This window comes from Geotrypetes seraphini, chromosome 10, assembly GCF_902459505.1.
Source record: "Geotrypetes seraphini chromosome 10, aGeoSer1.1, whole genome shotgun sequence".
Classification (NCBI taxonomy): Eukaryota; Metazoa; Chordata; class Amphibia; order Gymnophiona; family Dermophiidae; genus Geotrypetes; species Geotrypetes seraphini.
In genome coordinates, this window is record NC_047093.1 from 26,585,706 (window position 1) to 26,607,883 (window position 22,178).

The following is a 22,178-nucleotide window of genomic DNA, read 5'->3' on the forward strand; positions in this document are numbered from 1 at the left end:
TGATCAAAACCTGCTATCTATTCCCACAATCAAAGATTTCTTTTATACAAGAACGACCAACTTTTCGGTAGTCGCTCCTACCCTATGGAACTCATTGCCATCTCATATTCGTCACGAGACATCACTTGATAAATTTAAGGCTAAATTAAAAACTTTCTTATTCCAAGACGCTTTCTCCTCTTCCCAAATATAACTTATTCTTCAATACCTCAACCACTTTTAAGAAGCGATCCCATTCCTCATGTTTCATCCTTCCCTATTTCCATTTAATTTTATTTATTTATTTTTTTTGTTTTGTTAGCATAATGTATTTTTTTTTCTTTTTTTCCCCCCCCTTCTATCTCATTATTCCCTACCTTCACTCTCCAATATGTCTAGTTAAAGTCTAAATGTCCACAATCCCCCTTTCTTTTTTCCTTTTTAATTATATTATTTATTGTACTATTTTTAACCTGTAAACCGGCTAGATACTCGCTGATGGTCGGTATAGTAAAAATTTAATAAACTTGAAACTTGAATGATTATGTTCAATGCAAAACTATTAATGTTTAGACATAAATTCCCAAAGGCAGAACCAAATAAACTTCCCAAGTCAGAAAAGAGGTTTGTTTATGTCATATGAACACCATGTAATGAGATGTGTAGAGACTGGTCCATATGGCACAAGAATTCTGAAGCTCCTAGTACTCCACGATTTCACTGAATACCAGGTGACCACCTGCCCTCCGTCTGTTCTTTGGACCCCCATAACCTCACACCATGCATCTAGTCATCTCTACCCAGTAGAACAGGTTGACCAAAACCATGAACACTCACAGATGTGAACTGAATGTTTATGGGTTCATCACAGTTCAGCGTTCTCGCAATCTCTTGAAGTTGTTTCACGTAGCTGCTGCTTCCCGCCTGCATCACCTCGCTCATCTGGAAGGTGCCTGGAAATTTTGCATCCATCATGATCACAGTGGTCAGTTCAGGCAAGCTGTAAAGAAGCAAAAATTCCATCAGTTGAACCTGGAAAAGTGAGGCTTAGGGGGTGTGCTATTAGGTGGATGGTAGGAGAGCAAACTATAGCCTATCATTGTCTAAGCCACATGTGTCAAACATAAGGCCCATGGGCCGAATCTGGCCCACCTGGCCTTTTTATGTGGCCCGCGGCAATGCTCCCGAACTGCCCCTTTTCACAGCCCAGCATGTCCTCCCTCCCTCCCTAAAGAGGTTAGGGCTTTTCAACTTGGCAAAGAGATAGCTGAGGGGAGATATGACTGAAGTCTACAAAATCCTGAGTAGTGTAGAATGAATACAAGTGGATCAATTTTTTACTCTATCAAAAATTACAAAGACTAGGGGACACTCGATGAAGTTATAAGGAAATACATTTAAATAAATAGGAGAAAATATATATATATTTTTCACTCAGAGAATAGTTAAGCTCTGGAATGCGTTGCCAGAGGATGTAGTAAGAATGGATAACATAACAGGTTTAAAAAAAAGTTTGGACAAGTTCCTGGAGGAAAAGTCCATAGTCTGCTATTGAGACACACATGGGGGAAGCCACTGCTTGCCCAGGATCAGTGGCGTTAAAATCTTTTGGGTTGCTGTGGGGTTGATTAATTGTCCAATTTAAAAATGGTGATTGATGTTCAAACAATTGATTTATTTAGTCGAATTTCTAGCCCGTCCTCTCAGAAGAGCCCAGAACGGGATACAAGTTTACATACACAGTAGAAGGTTTAGCAACAAGATTTCAACTTCATATACAGCAGATAGACAGAACAACTCATCAAAAGGATGTTTTGGGTACTGGGCACAGTAACATGGCAAATGATGGGCAACAAGGATGCAAATTCACATATAAGATATTCAGAACAGCAGATTTAAGGGGAAAACAGTAGCAGAGGGATAATTCTTATGAACTGTATGGAGAGGAGAATTCAAGATTTGGGGGTTGGGCACAATAGCATGGCAACCGATAGGCCCTAAATGTAAAACAGTTAGAATTACAATATATTTGAAGTATAGGACAGATTTTGGCATCTATGGTTTGCATGCAAATGCGTTTCCTGGAGTTCCGCTGTAATCCCATCCAATCAGTCGTTGGAGAAAGTGACTGACACATGCACAGAGCCGGCAAGGGAAACCCCGAAGCAGCCCCCTGCCGCTCAGCTGTTCAGGACAGGAAGAGTAGGGTTTTGTTTTGTTTTTTAAATGGGCACAGATGTGCATGTGTTACACTTGCACAACATCTGTACCAATTTAAAAAAAAAAAAAGTCATGCTGGGAACCCCCCCCCTCCCTGACAGCCCACACCCCCAAACTTTAAAAAAAAAAAATATATCAGCAGAAGGGAAGCCCATTCCCACCTGCCTCGGCTACCCGGACCCCCAATACCCTTGATCCTCCCCCACCTTTAAATTAAAGAGTGGCAGGAAGGATGCCCTTGGGGGGGCCATCGTGGGGTGGGGAATCCAGGAACAAGTTTTAAAAATTTTAATAGGGACAGATATTGTGCGTGATATGTACAACATCTATGCCCATTATATTAAAAAAAGCTGCTTTTCAGCACCTTTTGTAAGGCTACCAGCACCCCCAGACCTGCTGGAGTTTTCAGAGTGTGAAAAACTGGCGCTTCATTTTGGGCATCACATGGGCATTGATCGGAGTGCTGATTTTAATATTGATGAGCTCGTTGTAATGTATTTTACATACGATTCTCGGAGGCTGCTACAAACCAGGAAAAGACCGTGATTTGCTGTTTTGGGCTTCGATAGATGCAATACTTCACCACTAAACCTGGCTTAACGACGATCATTAAACGCACGGTGAATTTTGTGCATATCCCCCTATGACTCCTATGTATTAAGGCGTGTTAAGTGAATCATTTGGGGGGGGGGGGCACTACTCTACTCTACACTTCGTCTGGAAATGTCCAGATAACTTCCTATGTAATCCGCCTCGAACCGCAAGGTAATGGCGGAATAGAAATCACTAATGTAACTGACTTAGCGTGCTCTAAACACTATGATGCCCGTTATATTCCTATGGGTGTCTTAGCAGTTAGTGTGTGCTACAGCGGTTAGTACCCCTTGATTAATTCTTCCCTTAATTCTGGTGGAATATATACAAAATGGAAAGAACAATTGCCACACTTTTTAAAACCGGTGATAGGCCGGGACATAAGCCGTAAAAGCTCCGCCGCAAGATCGAAGCCGCAGGGTTGCGGCCACGTGGCCTGCCCGGTTGAACAGATGGAAGAAATTTTTTTTAAAAAAATAAGAAAGCACGACGAAAAGCAACGATTTCGAGATAATTAACCCAAAACTGCAGACTTTAAGAAGGCGCAAGTGAACTAACTTCACGCAGAGAGTCGAAGACGGACTTCTCGGCTCCGCGGAAAAGTAAGAACTGAGGAGACGCGCCCTAGTCTGGGCAGGAAGGCACTCGCGCTTGCGCGGTGCGGGCGATTCGAAACTTTGAGTTTCTTCAAGCAAGACTGCTTATGAGGCGTCCGCATCGGGGCTCCGTTGGATCATGTCACCCATTAGTGAGAATACCTGCCTACTTGTCCTGGGATAAAGGGAATTATAATAATTTAAAAAAATTGGAGGGCCATTGATAACATATTGTAATGATTAGACACCTTTTTACACTAAAAGTATAATTATAATAATGGGAAAGGGGGGATATATTGCTATATTATTGGTTTAATCAATATTTTGAATACATTACATGTATAATATGCTTGATTTACAATATTTGTGGAAAGGGAGGGTGGGGGAGGGGCTTAATATATGTATTGAAGATAATAATAGGAAAGAATTTCAAGTGATGTATATGATTCAATTAATGTAAGATGAAAAAATGAATAAAGAAATGGAAAAAAAAAAAAATTCTTCCCTTAATGCCATTTATGCAGGGCCTTGTGAGATTGTGAGCTCATTCGAGCAGGGACCGTCTCCTTCACGACTCCGTACAACGCTGAGTACGTCTGGTAGCAGTGTGGAAATAATTTATAGTAGTAGTTTGGCTGAAATCCACCTCAATTGTTTTCTGTTAGGCAGATGATAAATTTTAATGCAAGTTTTAAATGTGCATTAAAAAATATTGCGATTGTGCACGAACCCTGCACATTAAATACCTAGCACGGGGTTTTATGAGAATGGCCTCAAGAAGTGTCACAGATATTACCATAACGCTGAGAAAATTTAACCACCTCTCCAGTTAACTGCTTCTGTTGTAAACAGCCACTGAGTCAACATCAGATGCTGCTCACACCCACCACAACTATAAAACATTACCATGGGGAATTTTTTTTTTACTGCTAGAATGCATGAAATGTTGCTATGAATGCATGCTTATGGCAAAACCTTACCGCAGTATATAGGTGATGTGACCATACGTCCCGTTTTGAACGGGACCGTCCCATTTTTAGATCGCCTTTCCCGTTGCCCCCACGCACAGCTTTGGGACGCCGAAATGTCCCGTTTTCAGAAAGAGCGTCCCGAAGCTGTGTGTGGGGACAACGGGACAGACGATCACGGAGCCCGGGATTTCTCCCTGCTTCCCCCAATGCCGACGCAGCAACAGGTCAGGTGCGTGCAGTGACAGCACAAGCCTTCCCCCTCCCCCTTTCCCCCCCAACGTCAATTCTGACATCAGAGAGGAAGTTCCGGGCAGAATTTCCTCTCCAATGTCAGAATTGATGTTCGGGGGGGTGGGGGAGGGGAAGGCTTGTGCAGTTGTTGCACACACTAGCCTGTTGTTGCATCAGCGGCTTGGAGAAATCGGAAGTGGTGGCTTGTGGAGGGCAGGGAGAGAGAAAGAAAGGAAGAAAGAGAAAGAAATGAAAGAAAAAAAAAATGGATGCACAATCAGAAGGAAGTGCAACCAGAGACTCAAGAAATCACCAGACAACAAAGGTAGGAAAAATTATTTTATTTTCAATTTGTCACACTATTGCACAATTTTGCACACTATTGCACACTATTGTCACACTATTGCACAATTTGTGCATCCATTTGTCAATGTGTCAGTTTTGAGAATTTATATTTGCTGTCTATATTTTGCACTATATTTAATGGAGTCTGGGGTCCGGGGAGGAGGGGGTCCTGTCCCATTTTGAGGAAAAAATAAATGGGCACGTGATGTATAGATGAACCTCAGAAGCTGGCCCTCTAACAAAGTCTAGGCATCTCTGGATTCATCGGTGCTCTCCCTGGTTCATGGATTTTCCTGGCAATTAGACTAGCTATTGTACTTTCTTTACAGACCTAAAGGCTATTGTAAGCAGTGGCATAGTAAGAGGGAGGGGGCAGAGGGGCAGAATCTTAGGGGGGGCGCCAGCACCTCTCCACACACACCCCCACGCCACATCCATGCCCTTCCTTCCCCGCCCCCATACCTCTTTAAAATCTTCACCGCCGCAAACAACTACCGCCGGCCTGGCTCTCTCTGAAATTAATTCCGGTTCACAGGGCCAGGAAGTGATGTCAGAGGGGAAGCCAGTGCACCAGCAGGCCGGAGAAGCTGCTCGCGCTGGCGGGGATTTCAAGAGGTATGGGAGTGGGAAGGGAGGGCATGAGTGTGGCGCAGAAGGAGCAGGGGATGGGGAGGAAGGCATGGGGGATTTGGCATGGAAGGAGTGGGGGGGGAGGCTGAAGAGGAGGGCGCAAAGACAGCACCACCACCCCGGTGCCTCCTACCCTCACTACACTGCTGACGACCAGACGAATGGGAAGGTGGTAGGGTGGGAGTAGGGTGAGGGTTTGGGTTAGGAAGGGAGGGAGGGATAGATAATGACATGACTCTGTTAAAATTTCTTGCTATATGGCGAGATCCTAGCAAGGACTGTTGCAGAACGGGACTTAGGGGTAATCATCAGTGAAGACATGAAGACTGCCAATCAAGTGGAGCGGGCTTCATCCAAGGCTAGGCAGATCATAGGATGTATACGTAGGAGTTTCGTCAGCCGTAAGCCTGAAGTCATTATGCCGTTGTTTAGATCCATGGTGAGGCCCATCTGGAATACTGCGTACAATTCTGGAGGCCTCATTACCGCAAGGATGTACTGAGGCTTGAGTCAGTCCAGCGAATGGCCACCCAGATGGTCTCGGGACTCAAGGATCTCCCGTACGAGGAACGGCTGGATAAATTACGGCTATACTCACTCGAGGAACGCAGAGAGAGGGGAGACATGATCGAGACGTTCAAATACCTCACGGGCCGTATCGAGATAGAAGAAGATATCTTCTTTTTCAAAGGTCCGATGGCGACAAGAGGACATCCATGGAAAATCAGGGGCGGGAAATTGCACGGCAACACCAGGAAATACTTTTTCACCGAAAGAGTGGTTGATCGCTGGAATAGACTTCCATTTCAGGTGATCGAGGCGAGCAGCGTGCCTGATTTTAAGAAGAAATGGGATCGTCAGTGGGATCTCTGCACAGAGTTAAATAGGGGAGGGTCATTAGGGTGGGCAGACTAGATGGGCCGCGGCCCTTATCTGCCGTCTTTTTCTATGTTTCTATGTATGTTTATAATATACAGTATTTGTGTTGCATTTCACTTATTATATTGAACTAAAAAAAACACCAAACAGTATATATTGATATAATTCAATTCAATGGGTTTTCTCTAGTGTAAGTTTCCTTCCTACAATAAAAATGCCCTCTTCTGCATGAACCAGGGGATTTCACAGTAAGAAAACTCATTCTGGTATAATACTAAGTTCTGACGCCCTGTTCTAGAAACATTACAGCTCTCGCCACTTAGCCCTAAGCACATGGCTTCTGATCAGTGAGAACCTGCGCCACCTTTCTCGTGTTTGCTTAGCAAACATTTCATAATTTCACCATCCCTGGCATGCATTCTACACTTAGGAAACAGAAAGCCAGAGGCCGACCCAATCAGCACTGAACTACTGATAGTCTTCCGCAAAGAGCTAGCAGGATGGGAGGGAAGCAGGGAAGGAACATAGTAATATAGTGAAAGCTGTTAAGAGTCCACCTGGTCAGCCCGGCGATGTGACCAGAGTTGTATCTGGCACTTTGCGTGGCTCCACTTCTTGATTAAACATTGGCAAACTTAATCTATATCTCTCCCTGCCAATTCCGGGGCACAGACAGTAAGGCCCTGATTCTCCAAAAGTGCGTCCCGATTTTAGGCAGCTGTAGACGTCCTACAGCTGTCTAATCAGCCAATCGGGATGCACGTTTTTAAAAAAAAAATGCTCCTCAGGCAGGCCACCCGGGAGAGGCGTCTTTAGAGAATCGGGTTAAATTAGACGCGGCCGCTATACTTATGGCAGCAAGGGATCTCCCTGCTGCAATATGTATAGCGGCCGCGGTTGTTGCGGCCGCCTGTCCCATCACCGACAGGAGAATGCCTAACTCCTCCTGTCGGAACCCCTCCCCCCCTCCCCCCCAACTCGTAATCGCCGACAGGAGGATGCCCAACTCCTCCTGTCGGAACCCCGGACCCCCCTCCCCCCAAACTCGTAATCGCCGACAGGAGGATGCCCAACTCCTCCTGCCGGAAAGCCCAACGACCCCCCGCCCCAATTAATCTCCCTCCCCCAACTAACCTTTCAATGTTGGTCAGCTGGACGGGTCTTGCTGCCGTCCAGCCGACGGGTCTGCCTCGTAGAAATGAGACGGCACGCCCCTTCCCGGCCCATCCCCGCTAAATCTAAGGCCTGATTGGCCCAGGCTGTAGAAGCCTGGACCAATCAGGCCTTAGGCATAGCGGGTCCGCCCATCCCCACTAATCCTAAGGCCTGATTGGCCAAGGTGCCTAGCCTAGGCCAATCAGGTCTTAGGATTAGTGGGGATGGGCCGGGAAGGGGCGTGCCGTCTCATTTCCACGAGGCAGACCCGTCGGCTGGACGGCAGCAAGACCCGTCCAGCTGACCAACATTGAAAGGTTAGTTGGGGAGGGAGATTAGTTGGGGCGGGGGGTCGTTGGGCTTTCCGGCAGGAGGAGTTGGGCATCCTCCTGTCGGCGATTACGAGTTTGGGGGGGAGGGGGGTCCGGGGTTCGGGGTTCCGACAGGAGGAGTTAGGCATCCTCCTGTCGGTGATGGGACAGGCGGCCGCGGCCGCTATACTTTATTGCAGCAGGGCGATCCCTTGCCGCGATCAGTATAGCGGCCGCGTCTACTTACAATGTAGACCAGCATTTTGCTGGCCTACATTTTAAGCGTCTCTTCCTCTACTAGGGAGACGAGTAGGGCCGCCTAAGTTCGCCTAAGGCTTGTAGGCGAGCTTAGGTATCTTGCGGGTCTCCCTAGGCTCCCGGAGGTGCCTTCAGGCCTGCCTGGGGAGCATTTTTTTTTTAAAAACGTGCATCCCGATTGGCTGATTAGACAGCTGTAGGACGTCTACAGCTGCCTAAAATCGGGACGCACTTTTGGAGAATCAGGGCCTAAAAGTCCAGCCTGGCATCAGTCCTACTTCCCATGTCCACTCTAACCTTGACCCTGATATGCAATTGGCCATTTACAGGAACCAAGTGTACCTGACGTTTGTTTCAATTTCAAACCTCTGTGCAAGGAAGGAAGGGCAAGGAAGGTTACACGAGGGAGTGCATAGTGGATCAAGTTTTATTGAAAATTTGATTGATCGTCTAGCTTAGATTCTAGGTGATATACAATAAAAATGTGGGGGAGTACAAAAATTAAAGCAAGGACATGTGCAAGCGGCATACATAGATGCAACATATAATTGAACGAGAGGGTCGAGGGTCCAACTACAAGAAATTCAAGAAAAGAGAGCATAAAAGGAGAAAACGATAGGAATAAAGGGGAACAGATTCCTGGCTATTTTTTAGGCTTAAAATGGGGTCAATCAGTGCTCAAAGGTGTCTTTAAAGAGGCAAACGCCATTACACAAACGTTGTCATAGGATGACAAAGGCCAAGTGAGCCCTCGAGATATAGCTCCGTTGTTGTGTGTTCTGATTCTCTGAAGAAGATATGGCGAAACGAGCTCGTCAGAATCAGTCTTTAGAACAATTTGGTTGGCACCACTAAGATAAGTGGATTTTTATATTTTGTTTTATTTATACATCATAAAGCGTGATTTTGCACATTAATTGGAGGTGGCGGAAGAAGGCCAGTGATTGAAATTTCTGTCCGTATGGCTGAACGGCCATTAGGCTGGTATGTGGCCCGGACATATGGTCTGAGGTCTTTCCTCCTTGCTACAGATTATCTAACTATTTATGGAATTATCTGTTTTAGATCTTAATTTTTTGAAAATGCTAGACAATTAAGCATATATCTATCAAGTTCTATATTTTGAGTTCCATTTTTGTTTTGATTTTTGCAATTGTTGGTTGTGGAATTTTTGAATTTTTGTTTTTGGTCTTTAATTTAAAACTTTTTATTGAAGGAATCAAATAAGTATACAATAATATAATACAATAAGAAATTCATTACAATTAGATTCACAATACTAATTTTCATACATATTTCTATCATTCCTCCAAAATATAATTCCAAATTACCTATTTCATACCTCTATACATTTCCCCTATTCCCATCCCCTCCTTTCCCTTCCCTACCCTCCTTTTTTCCCCTTCCCTACTCCCCCCCCCCCCCAATTGTGGTCTTTAAAGAGGAAACATTTCAAAGCCCCTTTAAATTTATCTAGGTTTTTTTTGTTCCCTAATGTGTGTTGGTAATGAATTCCAGATCGTGGGGGCAGTTACTGAAAATGTTGTCATACGGCGAGTACTATTCGACAAATTCGTCTGATCTTCCAAACCCCTGACTCTTTCTGAAAGCTCCCCGCCCCTCCCTTCAGCTTTCCCCCCTCTACTTCCACCTCTCTCTTTCCTCCTACCCCCTTACTTATACTTATATTGTTAAATGTCCCCACAATCCCACTTTGTAACTATCCACTACTCTATCCACTATTATATACTGTCTAGAACCGAAAAGGTTCATCATCTACTTTGTACTTTTCTGCTATTGTATACCATCTTGAACTGAACAGGTATGACGGGATATAAATAAAGCTTTATTATTATTATTAATCTTTAGTGAAGGTACGAAGAGTAAGTGTTGAGTTGTATATCTTAAAGCTCTGGGTGGATCATACGGAATAAGAAATTTCTGTATTGCTCTGTTAATAATTGAAAACTAATAAAGATTTACAAAATAAAAAAAGAAATTTCTAAATAAAAGCAGGTTCCTTAGGGGTCCTTTTATCAAGCTGCGCTAGTGGGGTTAGCGCATTGGACATTCCATCACGCGCTAACCCCCGCGGCCGGCTAAAAAACTAACGCCTGCTCAATGCAGGCATTAGCAGCTAGCATTACGCAAGTTAAACCCCTACCGCAGCTTGATAAAAGGACCCCTTAGTTTTATGTGTTTTGAAGATTAACAAGGCAATTTTATATGTTATACTGTGCGGGACAGGAAGCCAATGGGCTTTTTTCAACACCGGGGTGACGTAATCAAATGTTTTAGAATTAGTGGATGAGCGCAGAAGGACCTGCAGGACCCCTCACTTACTTGGAACTCTTTATTGCTCCTGCATTTGATTTCTCCAGTTCAGGGCAAATTGTCTTCAAGAGATCATAGTAGTTCTGTGTTTTAAATTTTGAGGGGAATACCAAAGCCTTACAGCCAATCTGAAAGAGAGTAGATGGGAAAACAGAAAAAGTCAATGGTCTTTTTTTTTTTTAATTTAAAACATTTTATTGAAGGAATCAAATAAATATACAATATAATAAAATATTCATTACAATTAAATTCAAAATTCTAATATTCCATACATATTCCTCCAAAATATATTTCCATATTACCTATTCAAACTTCTATACACCCCCCCCTATACCCTTCCCCCCTCCCCCCCTAGTTTTATTTCCAATTATAACATTTTAATGAATGAATTAAACAAATATATAGTTCAAAAATTTACAAACAAATTACTATCATCCACCATATTCCCTCCCCTCCCCCAGAATGAAAGATGACACAAATTACAAGGTGTTGAGATGCAATGAAAGTTTCTTAAACTTCAATATAAAACATTAAGAATCATACTTCGTGCTCTAGAGGAAAGATTTTGAATATATGGATCCCAAATTTTCAAAAAAAAAAAATATGAGTTCGTCTAGGAAATTTACGAACCTCCCAAACCTCAAATAAATATTTTAAATATTTATTTTATTAAAAAGTTTTCAGAAACAGATGAACACAGCAAGCACTGTAACACAATGTTGTAACATAGCCCTTAAACACAAGGCTTATCAAACGGCTGCATACAATACAAGAAATCCTTCCCCCCCTCAAAAAAAAAAAGTTCTGTGCAGGGCAAGAGGAGTTGCCCTCTCCATTCACACCAGTCAATATAAGGCTTCCTGTTTTGCAACAGCCTCAGCATTTGGTGATGTTTCATAGCTGTGAGCTTGGACATGCTAAAGACGTGGAGGGGCACAATTGAAAGGGACGTCTAAGTCCGTTTTCGTCTAAGTCGTCCAAAGTAAAAAAAACAGCCTAGGACACGTTTTTGAAAAATGCGTCCAAAATTTTTTTTGTTTCGAAAATCGTCTAACTATACGTCCTGCCGATCTGATTGTCCAAGCCGCTAAATCGTCCATCTTTATACCACATTTTCGTCCAACTTTTCATTCAAGTCCAAAACGCCTAGAACAAGCCCTGTTGGACGTGGGAGGTGTCTGCAAAGTGATGGACTGAACACCCAGACATGGCACCTAAATAGTGGGGTACCTTACAGGGTGCCATGTCTTCTCCTCACTACAGCTCCCTTATAGGTCATGGTGAGCCCCCCAAACTACCTCCAGAATCCCCTAGACCCACTTATCTACCACACTAATAGCCCCTATGGTTGCAGGAGCCACTTATATGCAAGTACAAAAGGGTTTTGGGGGTATAGGGGAGTGCACATGTTTAAGTATCAATGCAGTGATTACAGGGGCTTATGGGCATGGGTCCTCCTCTCTAGGGGGCCCTAACCCACCCCCAAGACGGCTTAAGATGCCTCTGTGCAGCACAACTAGGCTTTCCTTTGCCAGGCTGCCAGGTGATGATGGTCTGGAGGCTGAATTTTAAAGGTGTGATTAATATTTTTATGGGGTGGGGGGTTCGATGATCACTGGGGTAGTGTGTGGGGGTCTGTTTTATGTGTTTGAAGTGGTTGTCTGGTGATTTTAGGTGGGTTTTTGTGACTTAGACCATGTTTTACATGGTCTAAGTCAGTGCTTTTCAACCTTTTTACACCCGTGGACCAGCAGAAATAAAAGAATTATTTTGTGGACCGGCAAACTACTAACACTGAAATTTAAAAAAACATTTCCGCCCCGTCTCCGCAAGCTTGGTCCCCGCAAACCATCTGATCCCATCCGCACAAGCCACAAGTTATGATTTTATATTGAACGTATTTTATTAAAGTATAAAAAGAAACAATATTCTGTACAATTGTCATTTTATAAATACAAATATACAGAGCAAGGACCAACAAAACCCCTGTCTCCCCTCCCCTTCACATATATCCTCTCTACTATCAAGAAAACTGAACAAGACAAATTATTACAGAATGCTACACAGAAATATCATGCTAACAGAATACTGCAGTCACACATGATAGGAATAGGGGAGTGCCCCCTGGTCAGAGAGAGCCCTAAGCCAGCTGGAAGCTAAAGAAGCACTGCCTGGGCTTTGCAGTCCCCAGTTATGTCTCTAGCAGGATATATATTTCAAATCTGATATATTCTAATGACAAAATAGAAATACAATTTTTTTTCCTACCTTTTGTTGTCTCTGGTTTCTGCTTTCATCTTCTTTTCACTCTTTTCCTTCCAGCGTCTGCCCTGTCTCTTCAATCCAGCATCTGCCCGTTCCATCCACTGTCTGGCCCTTCCAGAAACTGCCTGTCTCTGTCTCCCCCTGCCATCTCTCCTCTAGTCTAAAACACAATTCAAAACTATGGGTTTAGTAAATTAAACGTAAACCGACAACAAGCGAAACAAAGCACTACACTCGTTAGAAGGAACTAGTTTTCTTTTTACATTACAAAGCTGAAAGATCCCAGGGCAATCAAAATTATGACCTCTGCAGTACTAACAGGGACACACGACACATGCTTTCTTTTCAGCGACTGCTTTTTATTTTAATGCCACTCAACGCTCTGCCCAACCTGCCAAAGTAGGACATACCATTTCCCGAAGATGGGAAGTGCTCAGAGCCACGTACGATTTAGGAAGAGAAGAGAAACGTCTACCAAATGCATCTAAGCTCCCACACGAGCAGCCCGAGCCGCAGAAACTAAATGCCATGTATGGAGGCGCTCAGTAACCACGCGGTTACCGCCCCCAGGGCAGACTGGGGTGGGGGAAGGGAGAGAGCGAGGGATGGCCGACAACTGAGCCTTCCAGAAGAACGTACCCTCATAGCACACTCACCACAAACACTGCCTTGGGGATGCCCAAATGAGTCTTCTTCACTCCGGTCGAGTTGCAAGTCCCACCGGTGGTCACCATCTTGGCCGTCTGATGTACCCGACATTCAATCCTTCAAACTTCAATGTGTAAAACGTCATAGCTATGAAATGCTGGGAGGAGGAGAAGGCAAGGCAAGAACAGGCTCACCCGCCCCTCCACTCTACCTTGACTGGCTGACAGACTAGGCAGATGCTGCGCATAAGTAAGCGTGTAGCTCCTCCTAGATTCAAAGCTCGAAAGACTGGGAAGGGGAGGAGGAGGCGTGGCAAGAACAGGCTTATCCGCCCCTCCCCTCAACTGTAATTGGTTGATAGAATTGACAGACAGTGCATGTTTGTTAGAGTTTAGCACTTAAATGAACAGCTAGTGTAAAGCTTGGGGACACGCCAGATACTAATCTAATCCGATCTCGCCGGCCCTGCACGGACCGGCAGGAATTTTCTGCGGACCGGTACCGGTCCACAGACCGGCGGTTGAAGAACACTGGTCTAAGTCACAACGTCCAAGTTCCGTTGACCCTGGGCTGTATAACTTTCGGTACGACTAAGTCTAAGCCGGCCCATGTCCCGCCCTCGACACTCCTCCTGAAACATGTCTTCTGGCAATGTCATGGTATTAGGCAATTTTGGAACCGTATGTGGGCTTTATGTGTCGAATCACCAATGTGCATGTTGAGGGCACGGTCTCCCAGCTGGTCTTGGATGTCCCGTGAGTATTTGGGATATTGCCTGCGGCGACAACTTTGTTATGCCGCAAAACGTGCTTGGTAGCACGAAAGTGTACTCTGCAACATTGGACATCAGCAGATATACCCGCTTATTGACACTGGCGTAACACGCTACATCAACTGGCCAGTTGGGAGGCCAGGGATGCTAGAGGGAAATGGAAGAGGAGGAATCTTTGGGCCTATTTTACAAAGCCGCGCTAGCGACTGCAGCGCGGTAACAGCCCTGAAGCCCATAAAGATTTAAAGGGCTTCGGAGCTGTTGCTGCGCGGCTTTGTAAAACAGGCCCTTTATCTAAAAATCAGGGGCGCCATATTTGATGCAATTACATTCTAGGAGGCGCAGTAACTTTCTTAATGAGTTATAATGGGGATTGTGGGGGCTCAAGGGATCCTTGCTTTTTAGTTTGCCACCAGGGGGGAGGGGTTGGGGTTGCGAAGGGGGGAGGAGAGGGGGCTATATTTGGGGCAGGCGGGAAGTGAGGGGTTTGAAGGTATTTCATTGTTGCAATGTTCTAGTTATTTGGTGTTGTACTTCCCCATTGGAGTGTATTGTGGAATTCGTATAGGGGGGAGGTTTTCACGTTGTTGAATGACAAAGGTACAATGTTTGTGTTGTTAGTAAGGAATTGTATGTTGTCATCAATAAAAATCATTTAAACAAATATGCTGCTTATCCCAGAAACAAGCACCTGTGAGAAAACTGAGAAGGTCAGCTCCCAAGCGCAAGGACTGCTTTAGGCTGCAGAGTTACAAGGTCACAGGGCAATTCCAAGGATAAGCACTGCCTAAGACAGGGCTTCCCAATTCCATCCCAGTGGCCCCAGAACAAGTCAGGTTTTCAGGATACCCACAATGAATATGCAAGAGACAGATTTGCAAACATGTTTATTCTTTCCAAAAAAATACTAGAACTAGGGGGCATGCCATGAAGCTACTCAGTAGTAGATTTAAAACAAACCAGAGAAAATATTTCTTCACTCACATGCATAACTAAACTCTGGACTTCGTTGCCGGAGAATGTGGTGAAAATCAGTTAGCTTAGCAAGGTTTAAAAAAAGGTTTGGATAATTTCCTATAAGAGAAGCCCATAGGCCATTATTGAGATGGCTTGGGGTAATCCACTGCTTATTCCTAGGATGATAAGCAGCATAATTTGTTTTACTACTTGGGATCTAGCTAGGTACTTGGGACCTGGGTTGCCCTCTGTTGAAAACAGGATGCTGGGCTTTATGGACCTTCAGTCTGTCCGCGTATGGCAACTTTTATGCTCTAGTGCTTCAGGTTGTCGTACATACTAAGTATCGTCAGTCCTGTCAGCAGTATTGTATAGAAAGTAATTACTGTACTTCAATGAAAGTTTTGACACTTTCACTTGTAAAGTACAAGAAATGCGGGCTGCTTTTACTGAAGTAATAATTTCACAAAAAGCACAGTTACTTACCGTAACAGGTGTTATCCAGGGACAGCAGGCAGATATTCTTAACACATGGGTGACGTCACCGACGGAGCCCTCGGTACGGACCTTTTTAACTAGAAGTTTCTAGTTGGCCGCACCGCGCGTGCGCGAGTGCCTTCCCGCCCGACGGAGGAGTGCGTGGTCCCCAGTTAGGATAAGCCAGCTAAGAAGCCAACCCGGGGAGGTGGGTGGGACGTAAGAATATCTGCCTGCTGTCCCTGGATAACACCTGTTACGGTAAGTAACTGTGCTTTATCCCAGGACAAGCAGGCAGCATATTCTTAACACATGGGTGACCTCCAAGCTAACAAAGAGGGAGGTGGGATGGTTGGCCATTAGGAAAATAAATTTTGTAACACAGATTGGCCGAAGTGTCCATCCCGTCTGGAGAACGCATCCAGACAGTAGTGAGTAGTGAACGTGTGAACTGAGGACCAAGTGGCCGCCTTGCAGATTTCCTCGATGGGCGTGGAACGGAGGAAAGCTACAGAAGCAGCCATAGCTCGGACTCTGTGGGCCGTGACAGTTCCTTCCAGTGAGAGACCGGCCCGAGCATAGCAGAATGCAATACAGGCAGCAAGCCAATTTGAAAGTGTCCGTTTGGAGACAGGACGACCCAAACGGTTGGGATCGAAAGATAAAAATAGCTGAGGAGATGTTCGTTGAGCTCTGGAACGATCAAGGTAGTAAGCAAGGGCACGCTTACAATCCAGCGTGTGCAACGCCTGTTCCCCAGGATGCGAGTGAGGCTTAGGGAAGAAGACGGGCAACACAATGGACTGGTTGAGGTGAAAAGCCGAGACCACCTTGGGAAGGAATTTAGGGTGGGTACGCAGAACAACCTTGTCATGGTGAAAAACAGTGAATGGTGGGTCAGCAACCAGTGCATGCAGTTCGCTAACCCTCCTGGCAGAGGTGATGGCAATTAGGAAAAGCACCTTCCAGGTAAGAAGCCTGAGCGAAGTAGTGGCAAGAGGCTCAAACGGAGGTTTCATGAGTGCTGAGAGAACCACATTGAGGTCCCAGACGACAGGAGGAGGCTTGAGAGGCGGTTTGATATTGAAGAGACCTCTCATAAATCTGGAAACCAGAGGATGAGCCGTGAGGGGTTTTCCGAGAATAGGCTCATGAAACGCAGTGATGGCACTGAGGTGGACTCTGATGGAGGTAGTTTTGAGGCCAGCATTGGACAGCGAGAGTAAATATTCCAATACAGTTTCCACCGCTAAGGAGGTGGGTTCCTGACGATGCCGGAGACACCACGAGGAGAATCTGGTCCATTTCTGATGGTAACATTGGAGGGTGGCCGGCTTCCTGGAGGCGTCCAAGATGAGGCGGACCGGCTGAGATAGGTTCTCTGGAGAGGTCAGCCCGAGAGAAACCAAGCTGTCAGGTGGAGCGAAGACAGATTGGGATGCAGTAGAGACTGATGTTGCTGCGTAAGTAGAGTAGGAAACACAGGAAGGAGAATGGGTTCCCTGGAGCTGAGTTGGAGCAGGAGTGAGAACCAGTGTTGGCGAGGCCACCGAGGTGCGATAAGAATCATGGTGGCGTTGTCCTTGCGGAGTTTGGACAAGGTCCGCAACATCAGAGGAAGTGGAGGGAAGGCATACAGGAACCGATCCCTCCAGTCGAGCAGGAATGCATCCGGAGCCAGACGGTGAGGAGAGAAGAGTCTGGAACAGAATTGGGGCAGCTGATGGTTGTGAGGTGCTGCAAAGAGGTCCACCTGCGGAGTGCCCCATCGAGCAAAGATGGAGAGCAGAGTCGGAGGGTCCAACGTCCACTCGTGCGGTTGAAGGATGCGGCTGAGATTGTCGGCCAGAGAGTTCTGTTCGCCCTGGATATAGACCGCCCTGAGAAAGAGATTGCGGTCCGTGGCCCAGGTCCAGATGCGCAGAGCCTCCAAACAAAGGGGGCGAGATCCGGTGCCGCCTTGCTTGTTTATGTAGTACATGGCGACTTGATTGTCTGTGCACAGGAGGAGGACTTGAGGGCAGAGAAGATGTTGGAAAGCCTTGAGGGCGTAGAACATGGCTCTGAGTTCCAGGAAATTTATGTGATGACGACGCTCCTGTGGGGTCCAAAGTCCCTGGGTGCGTAGATCTCCTAGGTGAGCTCCCCACGCGTAGGGGGACGCATCGGTGGTGATGATCATAGAGGGGGGGGGCAGATGAAAAAGTAGACCCCTGGAAAGATTTGAGGAGTTCAACCACCATTGGAGAGATTGCTGAAGAGATGATGTCACAGAGATGGGATGAGAAAGAAGATCTGTAGTCTGTGACCATTGGTTGGCGAGAGTCCACTGAGGCGTACGAAGGTGGAGACGTGCCAGAGGAAGGACATGCACCGTCGAGGCCATGTGACCCAGGAGGACCATCATCTGTCGGGCAGGAATGGAGGGATGCATGAGTACCTGACGGCAGAGATGGAGCAGGGTCCGCTGGCGATCGGAGGGGAGAAAGGCCCTCATCAGCGTGGTGTCCAGAACTGCTCCAATGAATTGAAGTCGCTGGGTGGGAAGCAGATGCGACTTGGGGTAGTTGATCTCGAACCCCAGGAGGTGGAGGAGAGAGATGGTGTGATGAGTAGCTTGTAGCACGAGTTGAGATGAAGGTGCTTTCACCAACCAATCGTCCAAGTAGGGGAACACCTGGAGGTTGTGAGACCTGAGGAAGGCCGCCACCACTATAAGGCACTTGGTGAAGACTCTGGGGGAGGAAGCGAGGCCAAACGGTAGCACTTTGTACTGATAGTGGTGGTGTAGCACCTGGAACCGCAGGTAGCGGCGAGAATTCTGATTGATGGAGATGTGAGTGTAGGCCTCTTTGAGGTCCAGGGAACATAGCCAGTCGTGATGAGAAAGAAGAGGGTAAAGCGTGGCAAGGGAGAGCATTCTGAACTTTTCCTTGACCAGACACTTGTTGAGGTCCCTGAGATCGAGAATGGGACGGAGGTCTCCCGTCTTTTTGGGAACCAGGAAGTAGCGGGAGTAGAATCCCTGACCCCTTTGATCTGGAGGTACTTCTTCGATGGCATTGAGAAGGAGGAGGGATTGAACCTCCCTCAGGAGGAGGGGGGTTTGAGATGAGTGTGAAGCAGACTCTACGGGAAGGTTGTCCGGTGGAAGAGTCTGGAAGTTGAGAGAGTAGCCGTGGCGGATGATGTTGAGGACCCACTGGTCCGACGTGATGACTTCCCAACGGCTGGAGAAAATGGTGAGACGACCCCCGATAGGCTGTGGAAGAGGCAGCGAGGGTGGATGACTGGCTATGCCCTGGAGAGAAGAGTCAAAAGGGCTGAGATTGTTTAGCAGGCTGAGGAGGCTTAGAGGGTTGAGTGGCCTGAGATCGAGCCTGGGCATGGTGCTGCTGTTGACGGGGTCGCCGAGATTGTTGGGGAGGCGGATTGAGTGGCCTGGCTGAGAACCTCCGCTGGTAAGATGATTGAGGCCGATAGGGTCGGGCAGGCGGAGCCTTCTTTTTCGGCTTGATCAGGGTGTCCCACCTGGTCTCATGGGCCGAGAGTTTCTGGGTGGTGGAATCCAGTGACTCTCCAAAGAGTTCATCCCCGAGACAGGGGGCGTTGGCCAAACGATCCTGGTGGTTGATGTCCAGGTCGGAGACTCTGAGCCAGGCTAAGCGACGCATGGCTACGGCCATGGCAGAGGCCCGAGAGGTGAGCTCGAAGGAGTCGTATATTGAGCGGACCATATATTTGCGCATTTGGAGAAGGCCAGAGATGTGTTGTTGGAATAGCGGGACCTTGCGCTCAGGAAGGTACTTCTGGAGGGCAGACAGTTGTTGGACCAAGTGTTTCAGATAGAAAGAAAAATGGAAGGAATAGTTGTTTGCCCTGTTGGCAAGCATGGCATTCTGGTAAAGCCTCTTGCCAAACTTGTCCATGGTCTTACCTTCTCTGCCAGGAGGGGTAGAGGCATAGACACTGGAGCCCTGAGTCTTTTTTAAGGTGGATTCCACCAGAAGGGACTCATGGGGCAATTGAGATTTGTCGAATCCAGGAATAGGGATGACACGGTAAAGGTTGTCCAGTTTACGGGGGGCTCCCGGTACCGTGAGGGGATTTTCCAAGTTTTTGTAGAACGTTTCCCGTAGGATGTCATGCACGGGAAGCTTGAGGAACTCCTTAGGAGGTTGCTCAAAGTCTAAAGCCTCTAGAAAGGCTTGAGACTTTTTTGAGTCAGATTCTAGGGGAAGGGACAGGGCAGCAGACATTTCTCTCAGAAATTTAGAAAATGAGGACTGCTCTGGTTTAGAGGTGGCATCAGGTGCCGATGGTTCCTCATCAGATGAGGAGGGATCCTCCTCGGTACCGAGAGGAGTTTCCTCCCATAAGTCAGGGTCCCTGACCTCTGGTGCATGTCGAGACACCGGGGTGGAGGGCGCGGTATGGCGAGTCTTGGACAAAGACTTTCCAGAGCGCACCGAAACGGTACCAGGGGAGGACGACCGGCGTCGATCTCGGTCCCGAGAAGAATGCCGTACCGCCTGGTGCCGAGGAGGATCCAATGTGGCCTGAGAATGAACCACCGGATCGCCATGAAGTTGTTGGGCCGAAAGGATCGGCATGGAGGTGTTCACCGGTACCGAAGGGGTGGACACCGGGGGCTCGGTACGGGGCTCGGGCCGGTCTGGTACCGGAAGGAGCGGTGCCAGGATAGTGGGCAACAGTTGTTCAAGTTGTTTCTTCAACTGCTCCTGGAGTTGAGCCTTTAAGATGGCCGAGATACGGTCATCTAGGGGTGGCATCGGAACCGCTTTCTTTTTCTTCGGTTCCTTGGATGCCGCTCCACGCCCCGGCGATGAGGAGGCCGATGACGAGGCACTCACCGAGATCGGGGCGGAGCGTTTGCGGGACCGGTGCGATGCCGGTAGGGACGGTGTCGCCACCGTAGCTGGAGGGCGCTCGAGGGAAGAGGAAGGCTTCTTAGCCGGCTTACCTGGCGCCAGCGACGCCGATGTGGGGTCGGTCGGTGTCGATGTCGACGGTGCCGATTTTTGAGGTACCGCCGTTGAAGGTGAGGAGTCCATCGCCGACTCGGTGCCGAAGAGAAGAGTTTGTTGAATTCTTCGGTTTTTAAGAGTTCTCTTTTGAAGAGTGGCACAGCGGGTGCAGGAGTCCGCCCGATGCTCCGGACCCAGACACTGCAAACACCAATTGTGTGGGTCAGTTATGGAGATCGGGCGTGCACACCGCTGGCACTTCTTAAAACCGACCTGCGGGGGCATGAAGGGGAAGATAGCCTCCGCAAAATCGAAGCCCGAGGCCTGTATACTGGCAACAGGCCCCGCCGGGGCAAAAACGAAAGAAAAAAGGCGAAAAAGCAAAGTTTTTTTTTTTTTTTTTTTTTTGCAAATCAAAGAAAAATAAACCCGAAGGTAAAGAGAGAAAAAAAAGGAAAAAAGCGCGAGCGGGAAGGCAAAAAAGTGGTTTCAACGGCCGTTGAAAAAACACACGCGTCTTCTTCGCTCCGCGGAAACGAAGAAACTGGGGACCACGCACTCCTCCGTCGGGCGGGAAGGCACTCGCGCACGCGCGGTGCGGCCAACTAGAAACTTCTAGTTAAAAAGGTCCGTACCGAGGGCTCCGTCGGTGACGTCACCCATGTGTTAAGAATATGCTGCCTGCTTGTCCTGGGATAATGTTACTACTTTTACTCAGTTACATCTGATGCTTGCACTTAAACGTAGAGAATGACATGAGGATGGCTACCCGCAGTTAACCACGGGGCAGAGACGGGAACAGGGCCAAATTTTGTCCCCATGTCATTTTCTAAAAGCTTGAGACTAGCATCATTGTGTAAGAACTTAACACATCTTAGACAATTTGGTAACTGACCTCAACGATTATAAAAACCGCAGAAGCCGTTTTTGGATTTCAGTGAACTGCTGTTAAATGGCATCGTTTGTGTCTTGTCTGCCATTTGCAACATCTTTCCATCATGTGCCCAGCTGTTCAAGCATCTTACTGTTACTGCAACCGACTCATCCATCGTTGCTGGCTTCAAGGAACATTTCTAACATTTAATAGATATTTATTTTCCTGTTCATCCACTACAGAGTTTAGGTTCTCTTCTACACCCATGTCTGAAAGATCAAATTACCTTCCCAAGTGATGTAAAAATATAGGCAACTGAATCTTTGGGAAGGCTGTACCAAAACCAGATCAAAACGGAAGGCTCTATTTGTGATTTATAAACAGTTGTACAGAATAGTGTCCCTTTTATAATAAAAAGATTTAAATATGAAATCATAAGCGTTCAAGGCTTGTGCAAATAAGGACAGAGTCTGCATGAACGGGGCAGGGACAGAGATGGAGCCTGCGGGGACGGGTTGGTTATGGGGTCAGAGTCCATGGGGATGGGACGGAAATGGGAACAAACTTTGTCCCTGTGTCATTCTCTACTTAAGAGTAAAAAGTAAAAAAGCAAATGCGAGACATAAGAACATAAGAATTGCCTCCGCCGGGTCAGACCAGAGGTCCATCTCGCCCGGCAGTCCGCTCCCGCGGC

General features: G+C 46.9%; 1 protein-coding gene across 4 annotated transcripts in view; it reads right to left on the minus strand.

The window, feature by feature from the left end:
- The window catches only part of ACSF2 (acyl-CoA synthetase family member 2), a 131,621-nt gene that overhangs the window by 71,407 nt on the left and 38,036 nt on the right, over window positions 1–22,178 (minus strand). For all 4 annotated transcript variants that reach the window (XR_004540863.1, XR_004540862.1, XM_033960851.1 and 1 more), the window contains exons 5-6: window positions 10,513–10,631; window positions 817–979 (exon numbers count right to left, since the gene is read on the minus strand). Coding sequence is in view for 2 of the 4 variants with exons in the window: in XM_033960851.1 (XP_033816742.1) it covers window positions 817–979; window positions 10,513–10,631 (282 nt within the window). In the remaining 2 variants the exon portion in view is untranslated. The remainder of the gene's footprint in view (window positions 1–816; window positions 980–10,512; window positions 10,632–22,178) is intronic.